Source organism: Nannobrachium achirus (assembly GCF_963921795.1).
Source record: "Nannobrachium achirus genome assembly, chromosome: 24".
NCBI classification, from domain to species: Eukaryota; Metazoa; Chordata; class Actinopteri; order Myctophiformes; family Myctophidae; genus Nannobrachium; species Nannobrachium achirus.
Genome location: NC_137831.1, coordinates 28,350,775 through 28,367,283, shown reverse-complemented (window position 1 = coordinate 28,367,283; position 16,509 = coordinate 28,350,775). Strand labels below are relative to the sequence as shown.

The 16,509-nt window shown below is 46.7% G+C and overlaps 1 protein-coding gene across 1 annotated transcript in view; it reads right to left on the bottom strand.

Annotated features, from left to right (window-relative positions):
• Window positions 1-16,509, bottom strand: part of LOC308280196 (zinc finger protein GLI2-like) — a gene marked incomplete at both ends in the record, with an annotated part of 102,631 nt that overhangs the window by 48,772 nt on the left and 37,350 nt on the right. The window contains one exon of the mRNA XM_080720459.1: window positions 498-603. Coding sequence (XP_080576585.1) covers window positions 498-603 — 106 coding nt within the window. The remainder of the gene's footprint in view (window positions 1-497; window positions 604-16,509) is intronic.

Here is a 16,509-nt window from a genome sequence, read left to right as displayed (position 1 = left end):
TTATGGTGTTGTGTTTGAAGCAAACCAACATTTCAAAATCCTTCCTCTTCCGTGGCAGTTTGTAACTGAACGTCTTCCCTCTGCAAATTAAATCTTTGTGTCACATCCGTTCTGAATCACCTAAACCAATTACATACTGTATACTTTGTTTACCGGAGTCACCCAGGGCTCTATACTAGGCCTGCCCCCCCACCTCTCAACGTCGAATCTCTTTGCAGAAAAATATTGTTCAGAACTTGTAGTTCTGCTATTTCAGCTGGACTTGCACCCAGAAATAGCCAGTCTTGTCCACATCTGTCCACAACTTAAGCAAAGAGTCCAACATTATGACATTTTCCAAATCCAATACCATGGGGAGTGAATCACGTGATTTGGGCGAGAGTCTTGGAAACAAATAGTGACTGATAGGTTAGCGAAGAGCGCCATCTAGCGTGAAAAAACAACATCCATCAAAACGCGTCATTGGCAGTAAATGATTTAAGAAGAGAACGACTTACCCGTGGATGGAGTGCAGCGTGTGGGGCTCGTAGTGATATCGGCCCTCGTGGTGACGCATGTCAATCGGTATGGGCGTGTGGAAGGTGGGGAATATATGATGGGGCGCTGCAGAGGAGAGGAGAGAGAATACAGAGATAAGAGTGAGTGAGAGGAAAGAGGGAGGGAGGAAGCGGAGACCAAAAAAAGAAGAAACTGGGGAGAAATTTCAAAGGCAAAAATATGGGTTCCATAATAAAACCAATAAGACTCCCTAATCAGGAGATAAGCGACTGCAGGTAAAATGTATGTATACACAAATAGGCCTGAGCATTTTTGTGTCCAAAAATGTGTTTTGCTAAAATCGGCCTGATGGTGGCGCTAAATTTGGCAAATCCATGTTGATGACATGACTGTGACTTTGTACCGCTTTGTGTGATTTTAGGACAAAATCTGTAGGAGCCAAAAATGCAAGAATCTGCCTCATGGTGGCGCTAGAAGAGGGCCATGTGAGAAATGAGGTTGTGGTTTGGCAGCCAAGGAGTGTGTGTGCAAAGTTTGGCATTAATAGGGGCAACGGTGGTGGAGATATGAGTAGGGGAAAAGTGTGAAGTGGCGTGACTGACTGACAGCCGGTGGAGGTTGCAACCTGACAGTCGCAACAATGTGAATTTCCCAGGCAAGCTGAGCAGTTTGGTGAAGGACGTTATTGGCACTATCACACAAGAGAAGTAGAATAAATATATTAATCAAAAGTTCTACTAAGGATTCCCTACATCTCTCCCCATAAAAGAACCGACCGCTTGACAAAACCTGCTGCGGTATTAGCTGCGCTTTGAAGCTAGACAGCTGGTGTTCTCTGTGTGAATCCACCCGACCCAAGACTGAGGGACCCCTCCTTGACCCACACTTGGAATGACAGTTAGGGTTGCCAGATCCCAACTTGGGATCTGGAACCAGAGGATCGGAGGGAACCGGATCCGACATTGCGGAACCGGGAATCGGTTAGGGTTTGGAACCGTTCCCGGAAACCGCTGTTTTGATAATTATCTGCTTATCCAAACTGCCTCGTACAGTCATGTACACACTCATTCTGCCCCTAGTGTGATGCAGATGTGTACACAATGAATGTGACGCCCCCACTCCCCCTAAAATGCCACATTTTTTATTCAGCCGCAAACCTAAAATAATTGCGTCCGCTTTGGGCGCAGGAACCCCCCCTCCCCCTGTTGACACAACACAGGTTCTAGTTATTATAGGGCAACAGTGTGTTTCTGATTTGAGGTGTGTGTGTGTTTGTGTGTGTGTGTGTGTGTGTGTGTGTGTGTGTGTGTGTGTGTGTGTGTGTGTGTGTGTGTGTGTGTGTGTGTGTGTGTGTGTGTGTGTGTGTGTGTGTGTGCGTGCGTGCACGTGTGCGTGTTTTAATAGTCATCTGTTTTTATTAGGTTAGCTTTTTCATCATGTATTCTTTAATGGGCATTTTCTTCATGTTTCGTTAAAAGAGAGTTTTCCTTTCGTGAAACGTTTTTTGGCGTGGGGGGGGGGGTTATAATAGTAAAAGCATCCTGGCTAATTCATTGTTGCATTAGCAGAAAACCACAGCTGATGTAGGGATGGGACGATATGAAAATGTCATATCACGATTATTGTGACCAAAAAAAACGCGATTTACGATATTATCGCGATAATCAAAATCCATTATCCTGGGACAGAACGTTTGCCAGATCTTTGCAGATCTACAAGCTCACGGCGTGTCGCAGTGTGGCGCGCTGTGAGCTTGTAAATCGGCAATTTTTTGGCAAAGAGATTTGTTAGAGAGCGGAAAAAAAGACTATCAAGTACGTATATTATAAGTACCTTTTACCAATTATAGAGGGTTTAAGTGGTACCGGATATGCAGCTCGGCAAATAAAAGGTGAATTGATCCCAGTGCATGACGGAGGACGATATCACGATAATTGAAATGTCCACGATACGATTATTGTGAGTGTTCTTTATCGCGATAAACAACACATTCTCACCCCTAAAGCGTCATACAACCGACGCGTTGTCAAGTACTGTACTGCGTCGGACGATAGACGCTTTGGGATTGCCTACTGTTTCACGGGTTGGACGCATTGGGTGGTCTAAGAAGAAAGAAAAAAAAAGTCGTTCCCGAAGCGGGATTCGATACCGCTTTGAAGGGTTTACTGGTTTACCAGCCACCCGTCGCTACCGCTCACACCACACTATAAACGACGGAGCCGCGCCGTCTCAGGCGCCGATGAACGCCGAGAGCCGCCGCCGAGGGAGCGGTAGCGACCGAGTCGCCGCGCCGAACGGTGTGAACGGCGCATGAGCCGACTCAGCGGCGTTACCGAATTATGTGCCGTTATGGACAGAATAGTACATTTTGACCAGGGGACTGCTTCCGCGTCCAAATACGTCTCAAAGAAGGGACTACGTTATCATCCACGTTGTCAAAGATAAAAGCACAAAAAAAAAGGGAATTTCCCAGTCGTCTGGTTAGCTCAATCGGTAGAGCATGGTTACGCAAATCCAGGGACCGGGGTTCAATTCCCTGTGACGCCCGTCATCGTAAAATATTCCAGTAAACACATGTCGGCGCATGTGTACTAAGACTGTTCGTTCTCGTCCCAAAACTCTCCGTTCGCGTCCGACCGTAGACGCAGTAGGTGTTCCCAAAGCGTCGCAAGGGTGAAGCAGAAAGCGAGTTGGGAACGTGTAGGACGGGTGAAGCAGAGGGGGTGAGAATGGGTTGCGATAAACGATAACATCGCGTATCGGCCCATCCCTAAGCTGATGTTTTTCGAGGAGAGAGGGGAGAGACGTCCGCGTGCCTTTACTTTTTTACCAGCGCATAAATGCACCCCTTCACAGTCTTAAAACCACGTCTTTATGGAGTTTTGTTTCTCGTTAACATTTTTCTCAGGTTCTGTTGCTTTGGCCTTTTGGTTTCTCTGGAAAAGTTCCACCAAGACATTAACGAACAGTCTCTCTCTCTCTCTCTCTCTCTCTCTCTCTCTCTCTCTCTCTCCATGTCTGTCTCGCTCTCCCTGTCAGTCTCTCTTTCAAGGTAGGAGACCTTGCCTCAGTCCCTTCGTCCCTCCGTCTCCCTATCCTTCTCTCTTTCATGTTGTCCTTCCCTTCTCCCTCTCTCTCTCTCTCTCTCTCTCTCTCTCTCTCTCTCACCTTCCTCTCAGCTCAGTTCATTTCAGTTCAGAGGGGCGTCATGGGCGTGACAGAGCATACGTTTACATTGCCAAAGCGAGTGTGAGATATAAATCCACAAAAGTCCACTCGTCCTAGACAATTTGCCCTCCTGGCCCCCAAACTGTGGAATAAACTCCCAGTCGCACTTAGAACTACAGACTCACTCCCTAGCTTCCGCCGTGGACTCCACCTAAACCATTAGCACTACTGTAACACATGTATTGTTGTTAATGTACTGACATATTATCTTGCTTATTATAGTGATGTGTATTACCTGCTTATTGTAAGTCGCTTTGGATTAAAAGCGTCTGCTAAATGCCTAAACTGTAAACTGATATAACGATCAAAATATAACCATCAAATCTCAGAATGTATGCATCTCTCTCTCTCTCTCTCTCTCTCTCTCTCTCTCTCTCTACCTCTACCCCTCACACCATCTTGTATTCAGGTTCTTCATAATTGTATCCGGGTGTGACCGACCGAGGATCAGAGGACCAGGAGAAGAGACAGACGGTGAGACAGCTGATCTCTGGATCATATTAAAATTCTTTAAGTGTCTCTCTCTCTCCTCTCTCTCTCACACACACACACACACACACACACACACACACACACACACGCACACACACACACACACACTCACACACACCTATGTGCGCAAAACTTATATGCCCTCGCAATACACAGACACTCACACACACACAGAGTGTGGTTCGGTTTGGTGCGCGGGGGTGAGGGGAGACCTGGAGAGTTGTGTGGAACGGAGGGGTCAGGGCCACGGATCATTATCTGTACCCGGTCGCACACCGGGAGGGGAGGGGAGGGGATGGGGGGGGTACGGAGGGCGGAGGGCCCCCCTGGGGTTCCCGGGGGCCCACAGACCTAAGTGAGTCAGCATTCCAGGGCCATTCCTCTCACTCTGCGCCCCTCTGACAGCCTGACGGACAGCCACCGACCCAGCAGGGGAGGTAGGGGTGGGGGTGGGGGTGGGTGCTCCTCACACTCCACTCGCCGCGCTCGACGAACGCCACAGAGGATCGTTGACACTTGACAGAACAGGGAGAGAGAGAGTGTGTCTGGAGCGTTTCCAAAGGTAGGCGAGTGGGGTCTCGCGTGTGCCAACGTTCAGCTCTTTCACGTCCATTTATAGAATACCTTTTAGGATGCCTTCAAAATCAGTGGTCCCCAAACGTTTTCGTGCCGCGGACCCCCGAATTGATATCTATTTGGACCCCGTCCCCCCACACCCCTCCCCACACCTGAAAATGTTTTGTGCCAGGGAGACCCCAGAAGAGAAGATATTTCAAACACTTTTTCAAAAAATGTTCAAAACAAGCTCGCCATGTGACACGAAGTGATGCACTGTGAGCTCGTAGAGCCAAAATACACTGATGATCGTGCAGTCAAACGATGAAACTATATAGAATCTGGGGGTCCCTGCTTCATCTCTCTCTCAGCTAAGGGGTCCTTGGCCTGAAAACATTGAAGACCCTTTGGTCTAGTGTTTAAGTGGTTGAGAGGAGAGAGTCACCGAAAACATTATGGTTTAGGAAGGAGGTGGGATTTTTGTTGTGTAGTCTGTGTTATCCTCCTCCCTGAAATGCCTGAACGCTTTGTTTCTCTTTTAGCCATCCATGTACAGAATGTTTTTTATTTTATTTATTTTGTATTAGCTTGGGGAAGAAGCGATGATTCGCACACTCACTGATGAATGGATAACGGTTTCCTTTCTGCCGGCAAAAGTCACCAGAGAGACGACTTGAATGCTGAATCATTTGTATGTTCTCTTCCTCTAGTCCTATTTCTCTCTCTCTTTATCTCTCTCTTTCATACACGCACGCTCACATACACACACAAACAAACCAGTAAGACTCCCTAAATCAGGAGATAAGCAACCGCCAGGTCGCATACACCAACTTTAGAAGGCAATCGTAGGCAATCAGGAGGGAATATGGGAAATGGGACAGATCCATGTTGATGACATGTACTTTAGAGATACTGTGTACCGCTTTGCGTGATTTTAGGGCAAAATATGTAGGAGCAGTGTCCAAAAATGTGTTTAGCAAAAATCTGCCTGATGGTGGCGCTAAATGGGACAGATGCATGTTGATGCTATGACTGTAGAGATACGGTGTACGGCTTTCTGTAATTTTAGGGCAAAATCTGTAGTAGCAGTGTCCAAAAATGTGTTTTGCAAGAATCTGCCTCATGGTGGCGCTAGAAGAAAGCCATGTTAGACATGAGGGGTGGAGGTTGTGGTTTGGCAGCCAAGGAATGTGTGTGCAACGTTTGGCATGGATAGGGGCAACAGTGGCGGAGATATGAGTAGGGCAAAAGTGTGACGTGACGTAATGTGACTGACTGACTCTGACAGACAGACAGCCGGTGGAGGTTTTGATAGTAACTGCGACCTGACAATGATAATAATCCATAGTCTCTGACTTTTGGCTTCCCTTTGTGTCCATAAAAAACCTTATTCCAGACTGTTGTACGAACAAGTACACAATATGAAGACATGCTGCTGATGACACGCCGACCACGCAATATCGTACAGTGTGTTCGAGCCTTTAGGGGGGTCTAAATTGACCCATACAAGTGTATAACTCTGGCAGTGTACATGTGGTTCCATTTGTACACTCTCACAGCAGCGTCAGTTCCGAAAAAGCTAAGGTATGGCAACATGACTGGTGTCTTGCACGCGTGCCATCACTGGCGCGCGTGCAAGACACCAGCCATGTTGCCATACCTTAGCAACAGGCACGATGTAAAGTACATTTTATTATTTCCCCCTGTAGCCAGGGTATGGCAGCTGCCATAGCTTGCCATACACAATTGACGCCTCTGCACTCTCAGAGTCAAGGGGAGACCTTGACATTTGAGAGTTTGAGAAACACCGTTTTAGATGGAAACATGGAATAAACGTGTTGGGTTGTTCTTCCTCTGCGGGGCGGTGTAACGGCTAAGAAAAAACGATGTCCTCCTCCTGGTCTGTGTCAAGAGGTTCTCAAGAGTGACTCACGGCTATAAACTCGTACTTCTGTCCAAGTGTTTGTCATGGAAAAAAGCCCGGGGGTTTGCGTGTTTAATTGACGTGAAACACCATAATAAAGAAAAGAAAGAAAGACGCCGCACCTGACAGCAGTGTTACTGTAATGTTGCACAGCTGTCCGTGAGCTCAGCGCAACGCACCGCTGGTCCCAGGACCGCTTTGACGATGACCACTAGGGCTGTCACGATTATGACATTTTACATGACGATTAATTGTCACTCAAATAATTGTGATTTAATTGTGCTTTTGTCGTTGATAATTACATTTCTGTTTGGCTTTTAGGCTTTGAAGTTGCACATGGCAGATATGACACATAACCTAAATATACAAAGAAATGGAGGACATAATCTGACAAGTTTACACTTTAAAAAGAACAATGATAGTAGAAATAGCCGATCTACGAGCTCACAACGTACATTGTAACACAATGTAATGGAATAACATGCATAATAGAGTTTACATTAATAGAATACCGATGCCAAAAATAGCAGATCTACAACGGATCTAATTGTGAGCTTGTAGATCAGCTATTTCCGGCAAGAGGTTTGGTGTGAAGGGGAAAAAGAGCAGACTAAGTACAGAGTGAAAGGTAAAGTTTATCAAGTATTGACAATTCAATGAATCCAAAATACACTGATGATTGTGCTGTCAAACAATGACACTGGAATCTAAGAAAGGGTTGTGGGGGTCCCTGCTTCATCTCTCTCTCAACTAAGGGGTCCTTTGCTTGAAAACGTTGAAGAACCCGCTGGCTAAACCCCTGGTTTAAATTAATAGAATACCACAGACCAGAATGAAGCAGAATAGAATAGAATAGAATAGAATAGAATGTGTGTGTGAGTGAGTGAGTTGACCACGCTCCGTCTGGTTCAGTGTAGTGGTAGCAGACATTCTCCATTGTAATTTGGCTGAGGGCTTGGCATAATTACACTCTGTGTGACTGCACTCACTGTGTAGCCGGGAGGTGGGTGTGTGCGTATGTGCGTGTGCGCATGTATGTGCGTGTGCGCGCGCGTGTGTGCGTGTATGTGTGTGTGTGTGTGTGTGTGTGTGTGTGTGTGTGTGTGTGTGTGTGTGTGTGTGTGTGTGTGTGTGTGTGTGTGTGTGTGTGTGTGTGTGTGTGTGTGTGTGTGTGTGTGTGTGTGTGTGTGTGTGAGAGAGAGAGAGAGAGAGCGAGCAAAGAGCTCCATTCAAACAGGGACTTGAGTTAATGCACCATTCATAACATTTGGAGGTGAATTATAAGCGAGGGGTTGAGGGGTGGGAGAGAGAGAGAGAGAGAGAGAGAGAGAGAGAGAGAGAGAGAGAGAGAGAGAGAGAGAGAGAGAGACAGAGAGAGAGAGAGAGAGAGAGAGAGAGAGAGAGAGAGAGAGAGAGAGAGAGAGAGAGAGAGAGAGAGAGAGATGGTGGAGAGGGGGTGACAATAAGCAGCTAGTAAAAGTAGGTCACCAAAACATTGACAGTCAGAGTCTCCTGCAGTGAACTGTGGGTACACCAGACCACACACTGTAAAAAAGAAAAAAGAAATACCAGTCTTTTAACCCACTCACTGTCAAAAACAATACTAGCCAACTAGTTTTTCAATAACCATACAGTTTGGATAAACTTCATAACTAGCTATAGCTACTGTTTGGTGGTGGTGAATTAAAAAAAAATATTTGTCTATTTTCGATGGCTGAGCTGGTTCAGCCACAAGGAAGCCTTACAGACGTAACAATACTGCCACATAGCATACTCTACCTATTTCTTCCACTCGTGCACATTCCAGAAACCACCATGTTTCCTGGGCTATATCTCTTCTCATATGACAACAGAAAATTACCGCGGACCACTTGGGGTCTTCGGGAGAACCTCCAGAGGACCTGCCAGCCAGCCAGCCAGCCAGCCAGCCGGCCGGCCAAATATCTAGCCTATATCAACCAGCCCATAAGACCAGCCAAGTAGAAATCTATCCGGCCTGTCAGGGAGTCAGCAAACCCAACAGGTCGGCCAGCCAGCCAGTGCCCAGCCAGCCAGGCATGTCACGCAAACGCCCGGCCGGCCTGTAAAGCTAGCCTTAAGTCTCCCTCCGCGGACTTGGGCTCGGGGCCAGTCAGCAGAGCCGCAGCGGGGCCAGGCGAGGGGAATTGACCAGGCAGGCTTATTCTATCACCCAGACAGCTCCATTGTTCTGCCTCCACGCGAAGAACAAAAGGCGAGTGCTCGGGAGAGTTCCGGAGGCACGCTTTACCTGATTCACCGGTGCTCCCCCCCCCCCCCCCCCGCAGTCCTCCCCCGAGGGGCGTACGTACGCGACGTCGAAGGCAGCCCCGCCGCGAACGCCCCCTCGCTTAGGCCCCAGTCATCTATTAGTCTTTCGGTAGGGTAACATTTGTTTTCGCTTCTGGCAGAGCGGCGCGGTGGGACGGCGACAGTTTCTCATAGTCAGTCGGTCCCCTCTTCCTCCTCTCCTCTCTCGTATACGCACGCAGCAGAAACACCGCGGAACGCGTGCCTTCGAAGTTTAGTGCCAGCTAAAACTTTGCCTGCTAATAAGGAATATAATGGCTGGAAGGTTAGCCCGTCCTTAAAGTCCCCTTCCTCGCGTCCCTTGGCGTGGGTTAAATCCTTAAAAGAAAAAAGAATCTCTCTTGAATAAATGTACATGTGATCTTAACACCCCCTCCCTATACAGAAGCAATACAGTACCTTTATCTTTGCCCTCATTAAATATGCCAGGAAACATGAATATGCTAATGTGACATACCCACCATCCCATTCACGTAATGATAAATAATAATCATCATCTCTACTTGTTTGATCCCCCGGAACATCCAAAGAGAAATGCTGACTGACACGACGCGCCCAAAAGCCCTGTCCGAGTCATGTGTCCTACATCTCCCTGAGTAGAACACAATATAATTGCTTTGGAGATGTGCAGAGGACAAGAAACGGTAACGGGAAGAGTGGACCTCCAAGCTCACGTCGTGAGCTTGGAGGTCGGCTATTTTCGATATTTTCACCAAAAGGCCCTTTTAGCAATTTCAGCCCCTGCCTCTCTAACATTCTCTGCACGTCCCTGATGTAAAGTACACATGATTTCCTTAGTGCCAATTCTTCTTTTCGCCAAGAGAATGCCATGTGTGAATGTGTGTTCATGGTTGAGCTTGTGATATGTTGTGAGCTTTCGGCGAGCAACATCGCCGCGCTGCGAACGATAGGCTTCAATGTGCGAGCGTACAGACTGAGACATGTTTGTAACAAATCAGATTTGATTCACATTTCGTACGACTTAGGAATGTGGTTCAAATACGATTCGCAAAAAGACGGTTTCCAGTCTGTGTTTTTATGCTGTCCAAAACACAGTTTGATTCCAAACCTTGATGGGTGCTTAGTGTTTCTATAATGTGGATTTACTGTACAACAAACCATCAGGGTTCCTAAAGATGGTTGTACCGTAATTAATGGACCCTCACATACTGTGCGTCGGCAACTCTGGGCGGGTCCCCTTTGGTACCGTTTTCTCCACTCTCAGAGTTACAGGGCCGTCCTTGAAATTAAAAGGGTGTTGAGAAGAACCACTGCTGTGCAATATTCATGGCAGCACGAAGCTGAAGAACTGTTACTGATCCAAGATGGATGCTGGACAAAATGCAAGAAGAAGGGAGCAGGGATGTGCAGAGAATGTGAGGATGGGGCTGAAATTTCTAAAAGGAACTTTTGGTGAAAATATTGACAATAGCAGACCTCCAAGCTCACCAGTTGTGAGCTTGGAGATTGTCTATTTTTGGTGCTTGATACTGTACCACACTGAACTAAGCATAATCAAGTGAATACTGGATTATCCATGCCTTGTAACGGAATGGATGTCTACACAGAGAGGGCAATTCTTTCAACATAAGATGCTGCATTCAAGTTCAGGAGAGTTTGGACAAGGCAATTCTCTGATGATGCCCTCATAGGTATGGCATGGAAAGAGGGCATTTGCATTTCTTTCACAATAGTACTGCATTCGTGGTCTGGAGAGGGCACTTTTTACAGACGGATAAAAGGGCAGGGGCTCAAGCCCCCTTTGAAGTCTATGTGTGCACGTGCCTGCCGCCAAGCAGCTACTGCCGAAAATAGATGAGAACCAAGGTCTTCCTCAGAAACGCCTGGAGAGTTTGTGGTAACGACGCCAAGGGAGGCCAGAACTTCTGCGCTGGGAGAGAAAAAAAAGAAGCTTTTCTGTCTCACTCACCAATATAGGACAGAGGAATTTTAAGACCTCCGCAGGAAATTGCATTAGCGAAACCTGGCACGGATCCTAACTACACAAGCCCCCTCGTCCCCAACAACTGTAATGCACCAAAACCCTCATATTGCACTCGCAAACCGCATATTGCACTCCCTAGTGTGATGATATACATACACCACGACACCCGGAATCTCAAGAGCCTGTCATTAAACGTATTACGTAACGTTGTTTTTTTAATCAATCTTGTGACCATAAGTCTCTCGGTTACACATCTCCATTCAGAAACGTTGCCATTCAGAAGATTGACTTCCATTATTCTAAATGGAGGTGTCACCTAAACCTAACCTTAACCCTAACCTCAGTGGGGGTGTTTCTGAATGGGGATGTTTCTAAGTGGGGGTGTTTCTGAATGGAGGTCTGCTGGGTTACCTCCCGCCACTCCGACATGTCTCCATTCCGACACTAACCCTATCTCTAACCCTAACCCTAAACTTAACCCCTATGGGAGTGTCGCCACTCCGACAATAAGAAGTACATTTCGGAGTGGCGACATGTCGGAATGGATAGAGACTCCCCTTCTGTGGGACTGGCCAGTGGTGTAATGTAACTATGTACTCAAGTACAATTTTGAGGCATTTTTTTTACTTTTACTGTAGTATTTCCAATGTTTTTATTTTACTTCTACTCCACTACATCTCAGAGGCAAATCACTTTTTTTCACGTATTTGAAAACTTTGGTAATAAGTTACTATGTAGACTTTGCGGATCCATTTAGTTCCATTACCCACTTCAGCGTACATTACCCCATACACATTTCGGCCTTTTGAAAACAGCCGATCTACAAGCTCACAATGGGTCACCATGCGGCGCATTGTGAGTTGTAGATCTGCTATTTCCAACCGATTTTTATCCATTTGAAAACTTGTGAAACAGGACATTCTGCATAATGAGTACTACTTTTGGCACTTTTAAGTACATTTTGAATTCCGGACTTTTGACTTTTAACAGGGTTACTCCACATTGCAGTATTGATACTTGTACTTAAGTAAAATAATAATAATAATAATAATTGTAGATTTTCCACCGCTGGTGGTGGTGACCCGCTAGCGTTGAACTCGGTGCTCAGGAGAGTTATCAGCATTCGTCAGCCGGGTTTAGAGGCCACCTGCTAATAACCTCCATAGATCACCGGGGGCTGAGGAGGGTGGCTGGCGTTAACAAACCAAGTCGGTGGGGCACACGGGCGGAGCGGCGCGCCACTGATGGGCTGCCTCCGCTCGCCCCGGCCCGACAAGCGGCATGTTGTTAGCATGCTGTTTGTGTAATTTAGGTACTTAACCCATTTAGGCCTATGATTTATTGAATGCTTTAACCAGTGGAAAAATAGCAGATATACAAGCTCACAGCGCGGCACCGAGTGCCGCGCTGCGAGCTTGTAGATCTGCTATTTTTTTAAAAAGTCGTGAAAATGTGTGCAAATCATTGAATATATGTAATTTTTTAAAGCAAACGTTTGAAATTCAAATTTTGCTTCTGGGTGGTCCCTGGAACTAAATATTTTGAGATGGGGGTCCGTGGCCAAATAAATATCAGTTTGGGGGTCCTTCACGTGAAAAGGTTTGAGAACCACTGACATAGTAGCCTCTCAAGAACAGACTAACTGAGGTCCATTTAAGTGAAAAGGACCTTTTCTTTAACGATGGCTGGCCAGATTGCTGACATAGAAACACAGGTTTTTCGAAAAATCTAAGAAGGATTCAAAAGACACTTATAGAATCGTGGCAAAATTCTAATTTTCACGATTTTTCAAAAATGGCAGATCTACAAGCTCGCAGCGCGGCACTCGGTGCCGCGCTGTGAGCTTGTATATCTGCTATTTTTCATTCGTTAAAGCATAAAATAATGAAACACAAAATGTGTACCCGTTCTAAACGGGTTAAAAGACTGCGCGGGTCCCTAAGACTGATTACACCGTCGAGTAATCACCCCACCGCCAATGCCGCGCGTCTGATTTATCGCCCCGGCGCCTAATAGCACTGCTTAACACACAGGTTTGTCCAGATTAAGTAATTACCTTAAAGCAAAAGTTTATTATCTTGGAGGAGAGCGGCGGTGATAAAAGGCCGCCTGTCGAGCGGAGGCAACCGGGCAGAATGGGGGGATGCTTATAGGTGGCGTGAATGAGAGCGATAATTAAAATACAATGAATTAAATTGCGGCGACGGGGGCTGTCGCCGGGGTCCCTTGCTAACATCTATATTACCCCGCTGGCACCCCTTGCTAGGGGGGGCGGGGGGCGACTGGGATTACAACGGGGACCAAGGACCAACGCAAGCCGCCGCACCTGAGTGGGAAATTAGTCCGGTGGGCACATGTGTAAATTAAACATGGACCTAGTTCCTCTCCAAAATGAAGGGGGCACGGAGGGGGATGGTGGGGGGGTTGGGGGGGCACATCCTGATGGGGGGGCGGGGTGGGGGGGGGCAGCTAAGAATAACACGTAGAGTACAAGTGCGAGTGTGTGATGGCTCTGGCGGTGACGGCTTAATGAGGAGAGGGCCTTGCGAGGCCTCGCCGCCGAGCGCGCGCAGATGTTGGGTGTTGTGGAGCGCACAAAGAGACCAAACAAAGGCGCGTTTTGGAATGATGCATGGAAATCTTTTGTTCTTCGTTTTCGCACCGTGGGCACCTACATCAGTGGTTCTTCTAAAGCTCTTTAATTTTAAGGACCCCCATTTTGATGTGCATTAGCCCACAGACCCCCATTTGCTTTGTTTTTCTCCAATTTTTTTCATCCCTGGGACTGCAATTGAAGAACATTCTTATTGTTAGCCATGGTTTGGTGAAGATTAACTATCAATCAATTACCGGAGCCCCCCTGAAGGACCCCTGGGGTCCCCAGGCCCCACGTTGAGAGTCACTGATCTATATATGATTCTCCTATGCAGCGACGCTTAGAAACTGCACAGTAAAATAATCAGTTAGTTTACCTCTGAAAGTGCAAGAATGGAACCTTTTATCCTTTGTTAGTTTTTTACTTCTTTGTATTCGAGATATACAGTTGCTCAGGCACGTGCACACGTCAAAGGGGGCTTGAGCCCCTGCCCTTTTATCCATCTGTAAAAAAGCGCCCTCCCCAGACCATGAATGCAAGTTTTTACTATGGTGAAAGAAATGCAAATGATCTCTTTCCATGCCATACCTGAAGGCAGCATTCAAGAGAATTGCCTTGTCCAAACTCTCCTGAACTTGAATGCAGTGTCTTATGTTGAAATAATTGCCCTCTCTGTGTAGAAATCCATGACATACGCCACAGTATTGATGCTTAGCTCAGTGTGGTATCAAGCACCGAAAATAGATAACTGCTATTTTCAATATTTTCACCAAAAGGCCCTTTTCGAAATTCCAGCCCCTGCCTCTCTAACATTCTCTGCACGTCCCTGCAGTTGCTTCAGTTCCGAAATCAACACTTTAGAAGGAGAAACGCCTTATTCGCCAACGTCAAAGTCACACAGGGAATTCTTCAAAAAATCACAGTAGAGTGTGGGGTTACAAAGGGTCGGAGCCCAAGACAATATCCCCGGAATGATAATGTACACCGCTATACGAGGAATATGGAGAGAGGACCTTTTTGGAGCTGTGTGAAGCACAGGCTCCCTATACGTGGCCGTGTGGGTGGGTCTGTCTGTGTGTCTGTGTGTCTGTCTGTCTGTCTGTATGTAGCCTGAACTTCCTAAACTTCGGCACGCCACTAGTCCCACAGTTTTGCCACCACACACTCGCGCCATATGTCAAATCGACCGGCTTACTCGGGAATCGTGGGCTATTACTTTTCTAAGAGAAAGGTTCTATAGTTTAATTGATATTAATTTATTAGTGAATTAATTTTCCCCATTGACTTATAATGGGAATCGCAAAAACTCACATTCAATTATTTGTCTCTCGCAAACCATAGGGGCTAGAGTTTCAAGACTTGGAGAGGAGGTTCATAATGATTTCAAGGATTAAATAAAAAATAATTGTGTCATTTGGCCGCATGGTGGCGCCATAACACCCCACTTTACGTTTTGGCCTGTAACTCTTGAACCGTAGGTCGGAAAATTAAAAATATTTTTTCCCTGGATTCCTTGGGTCATGACGCATCTCCCCATATAGGCCACGCCCATTTGCGCCATGATAGATTTTCCGCCATCTTGAATTTTCTCCAAAACACACTTTTTGCTCCTTTTCCTACATATTTTCTTCAAATGTCACAAAAATCGGTACACATGATCCACACACACACACACACACACACACACACACACACACACACACACACACACACACACACACACACACACACACACACACACACACACACACACACACACACACACACAGCTCCACTTCACACGGGTGTGATTTTTACCCTCATTCCTCCTCCACGCCGTGTATTGTTTGGGTGATGTCCATGATGGATGGCCCGCGTACAAAATAGAAAACACCCTTCGTCCTGCTTCACCCATCCCTCTCTCTCTCTCTCTGATCCTCCACCCGCTGGGAAAGCACAAGCTCAGGTTCAACTGAAATAGAACAGGGCCCTTGTCGCGTCAGCAGCTCCGCCAGCCTCCCATGTCGATAAATGGTACGCTGCCTTGCCTTCCGCAACGCCAGGGGCGTCACACACCAAATTCTGGGGCCCCTGGGTACAAGGATTCACTGTGGGCGGGCCCCCCATGAATGTTAACTATTGAGAAATAGCTCACAGCGCGGCACTGAGTGCAAAAATCGTGAAAATGTGTGCAAGAAACCTATGTTTCCATGTCAGTGGTGCTCAAACCTTTTCATGTCAAGGACCCCCAAGATGATATGTATTTGGCCACGGACCCCCATCTCAAAATATTTCGTTCCAGGGACCCCCCAGAAGCGAAATTTGAGTTACAAATGTTCGCTTAAAAAAATACATATATTCAAAGATTTTCATACATTTTCACAACTTTTCAAAAATAGCAGATCTACAAGCTCGCAGCGCGGCACTCGGTGCCGCGCTGTGAGCTTGTATATCTGCTATTTTTCAGTAGCTAAAGTTATTCCACCTCCAACTTGGGCCCTAGTTACTCAGTCCCCCCCTTGTGACGCCCCTGCGCAACGCGCCCAGCGACATACGTAATGCGAAAACATGCAAGCCGGACAATATTCGCAGAGGCGTCTTATTTTCCGATGGCTGCCTGCTCTTTCCCCCCCTCCTTTTTTTCCCAGCAGGCTCTGATGCGTATACCCCTGTCACCCAGAGTTGTTTTAATGTCAGCCGTGTTTGTTTGACACTTAAGCCGCTGTGTTTGATGCGAAGCAGATCCCTGGCAAACTTCCTGTGATGTTTGACAAGAGGCTCTCTTAAGACTCCATCTACTGTAGCCTAATACACCTCCTCGGACTCAGCGGTGGGAAAGGGACTTTAAGGAGTAGTTCACCCCCAAAATGATTTTTTTTTATTGATTACTCATGTCATGGAGACTTGAGTTCAATAATATTTTTAGTTTTTTTGTCGCATTCCTAAGACTAAAATTTGATTACA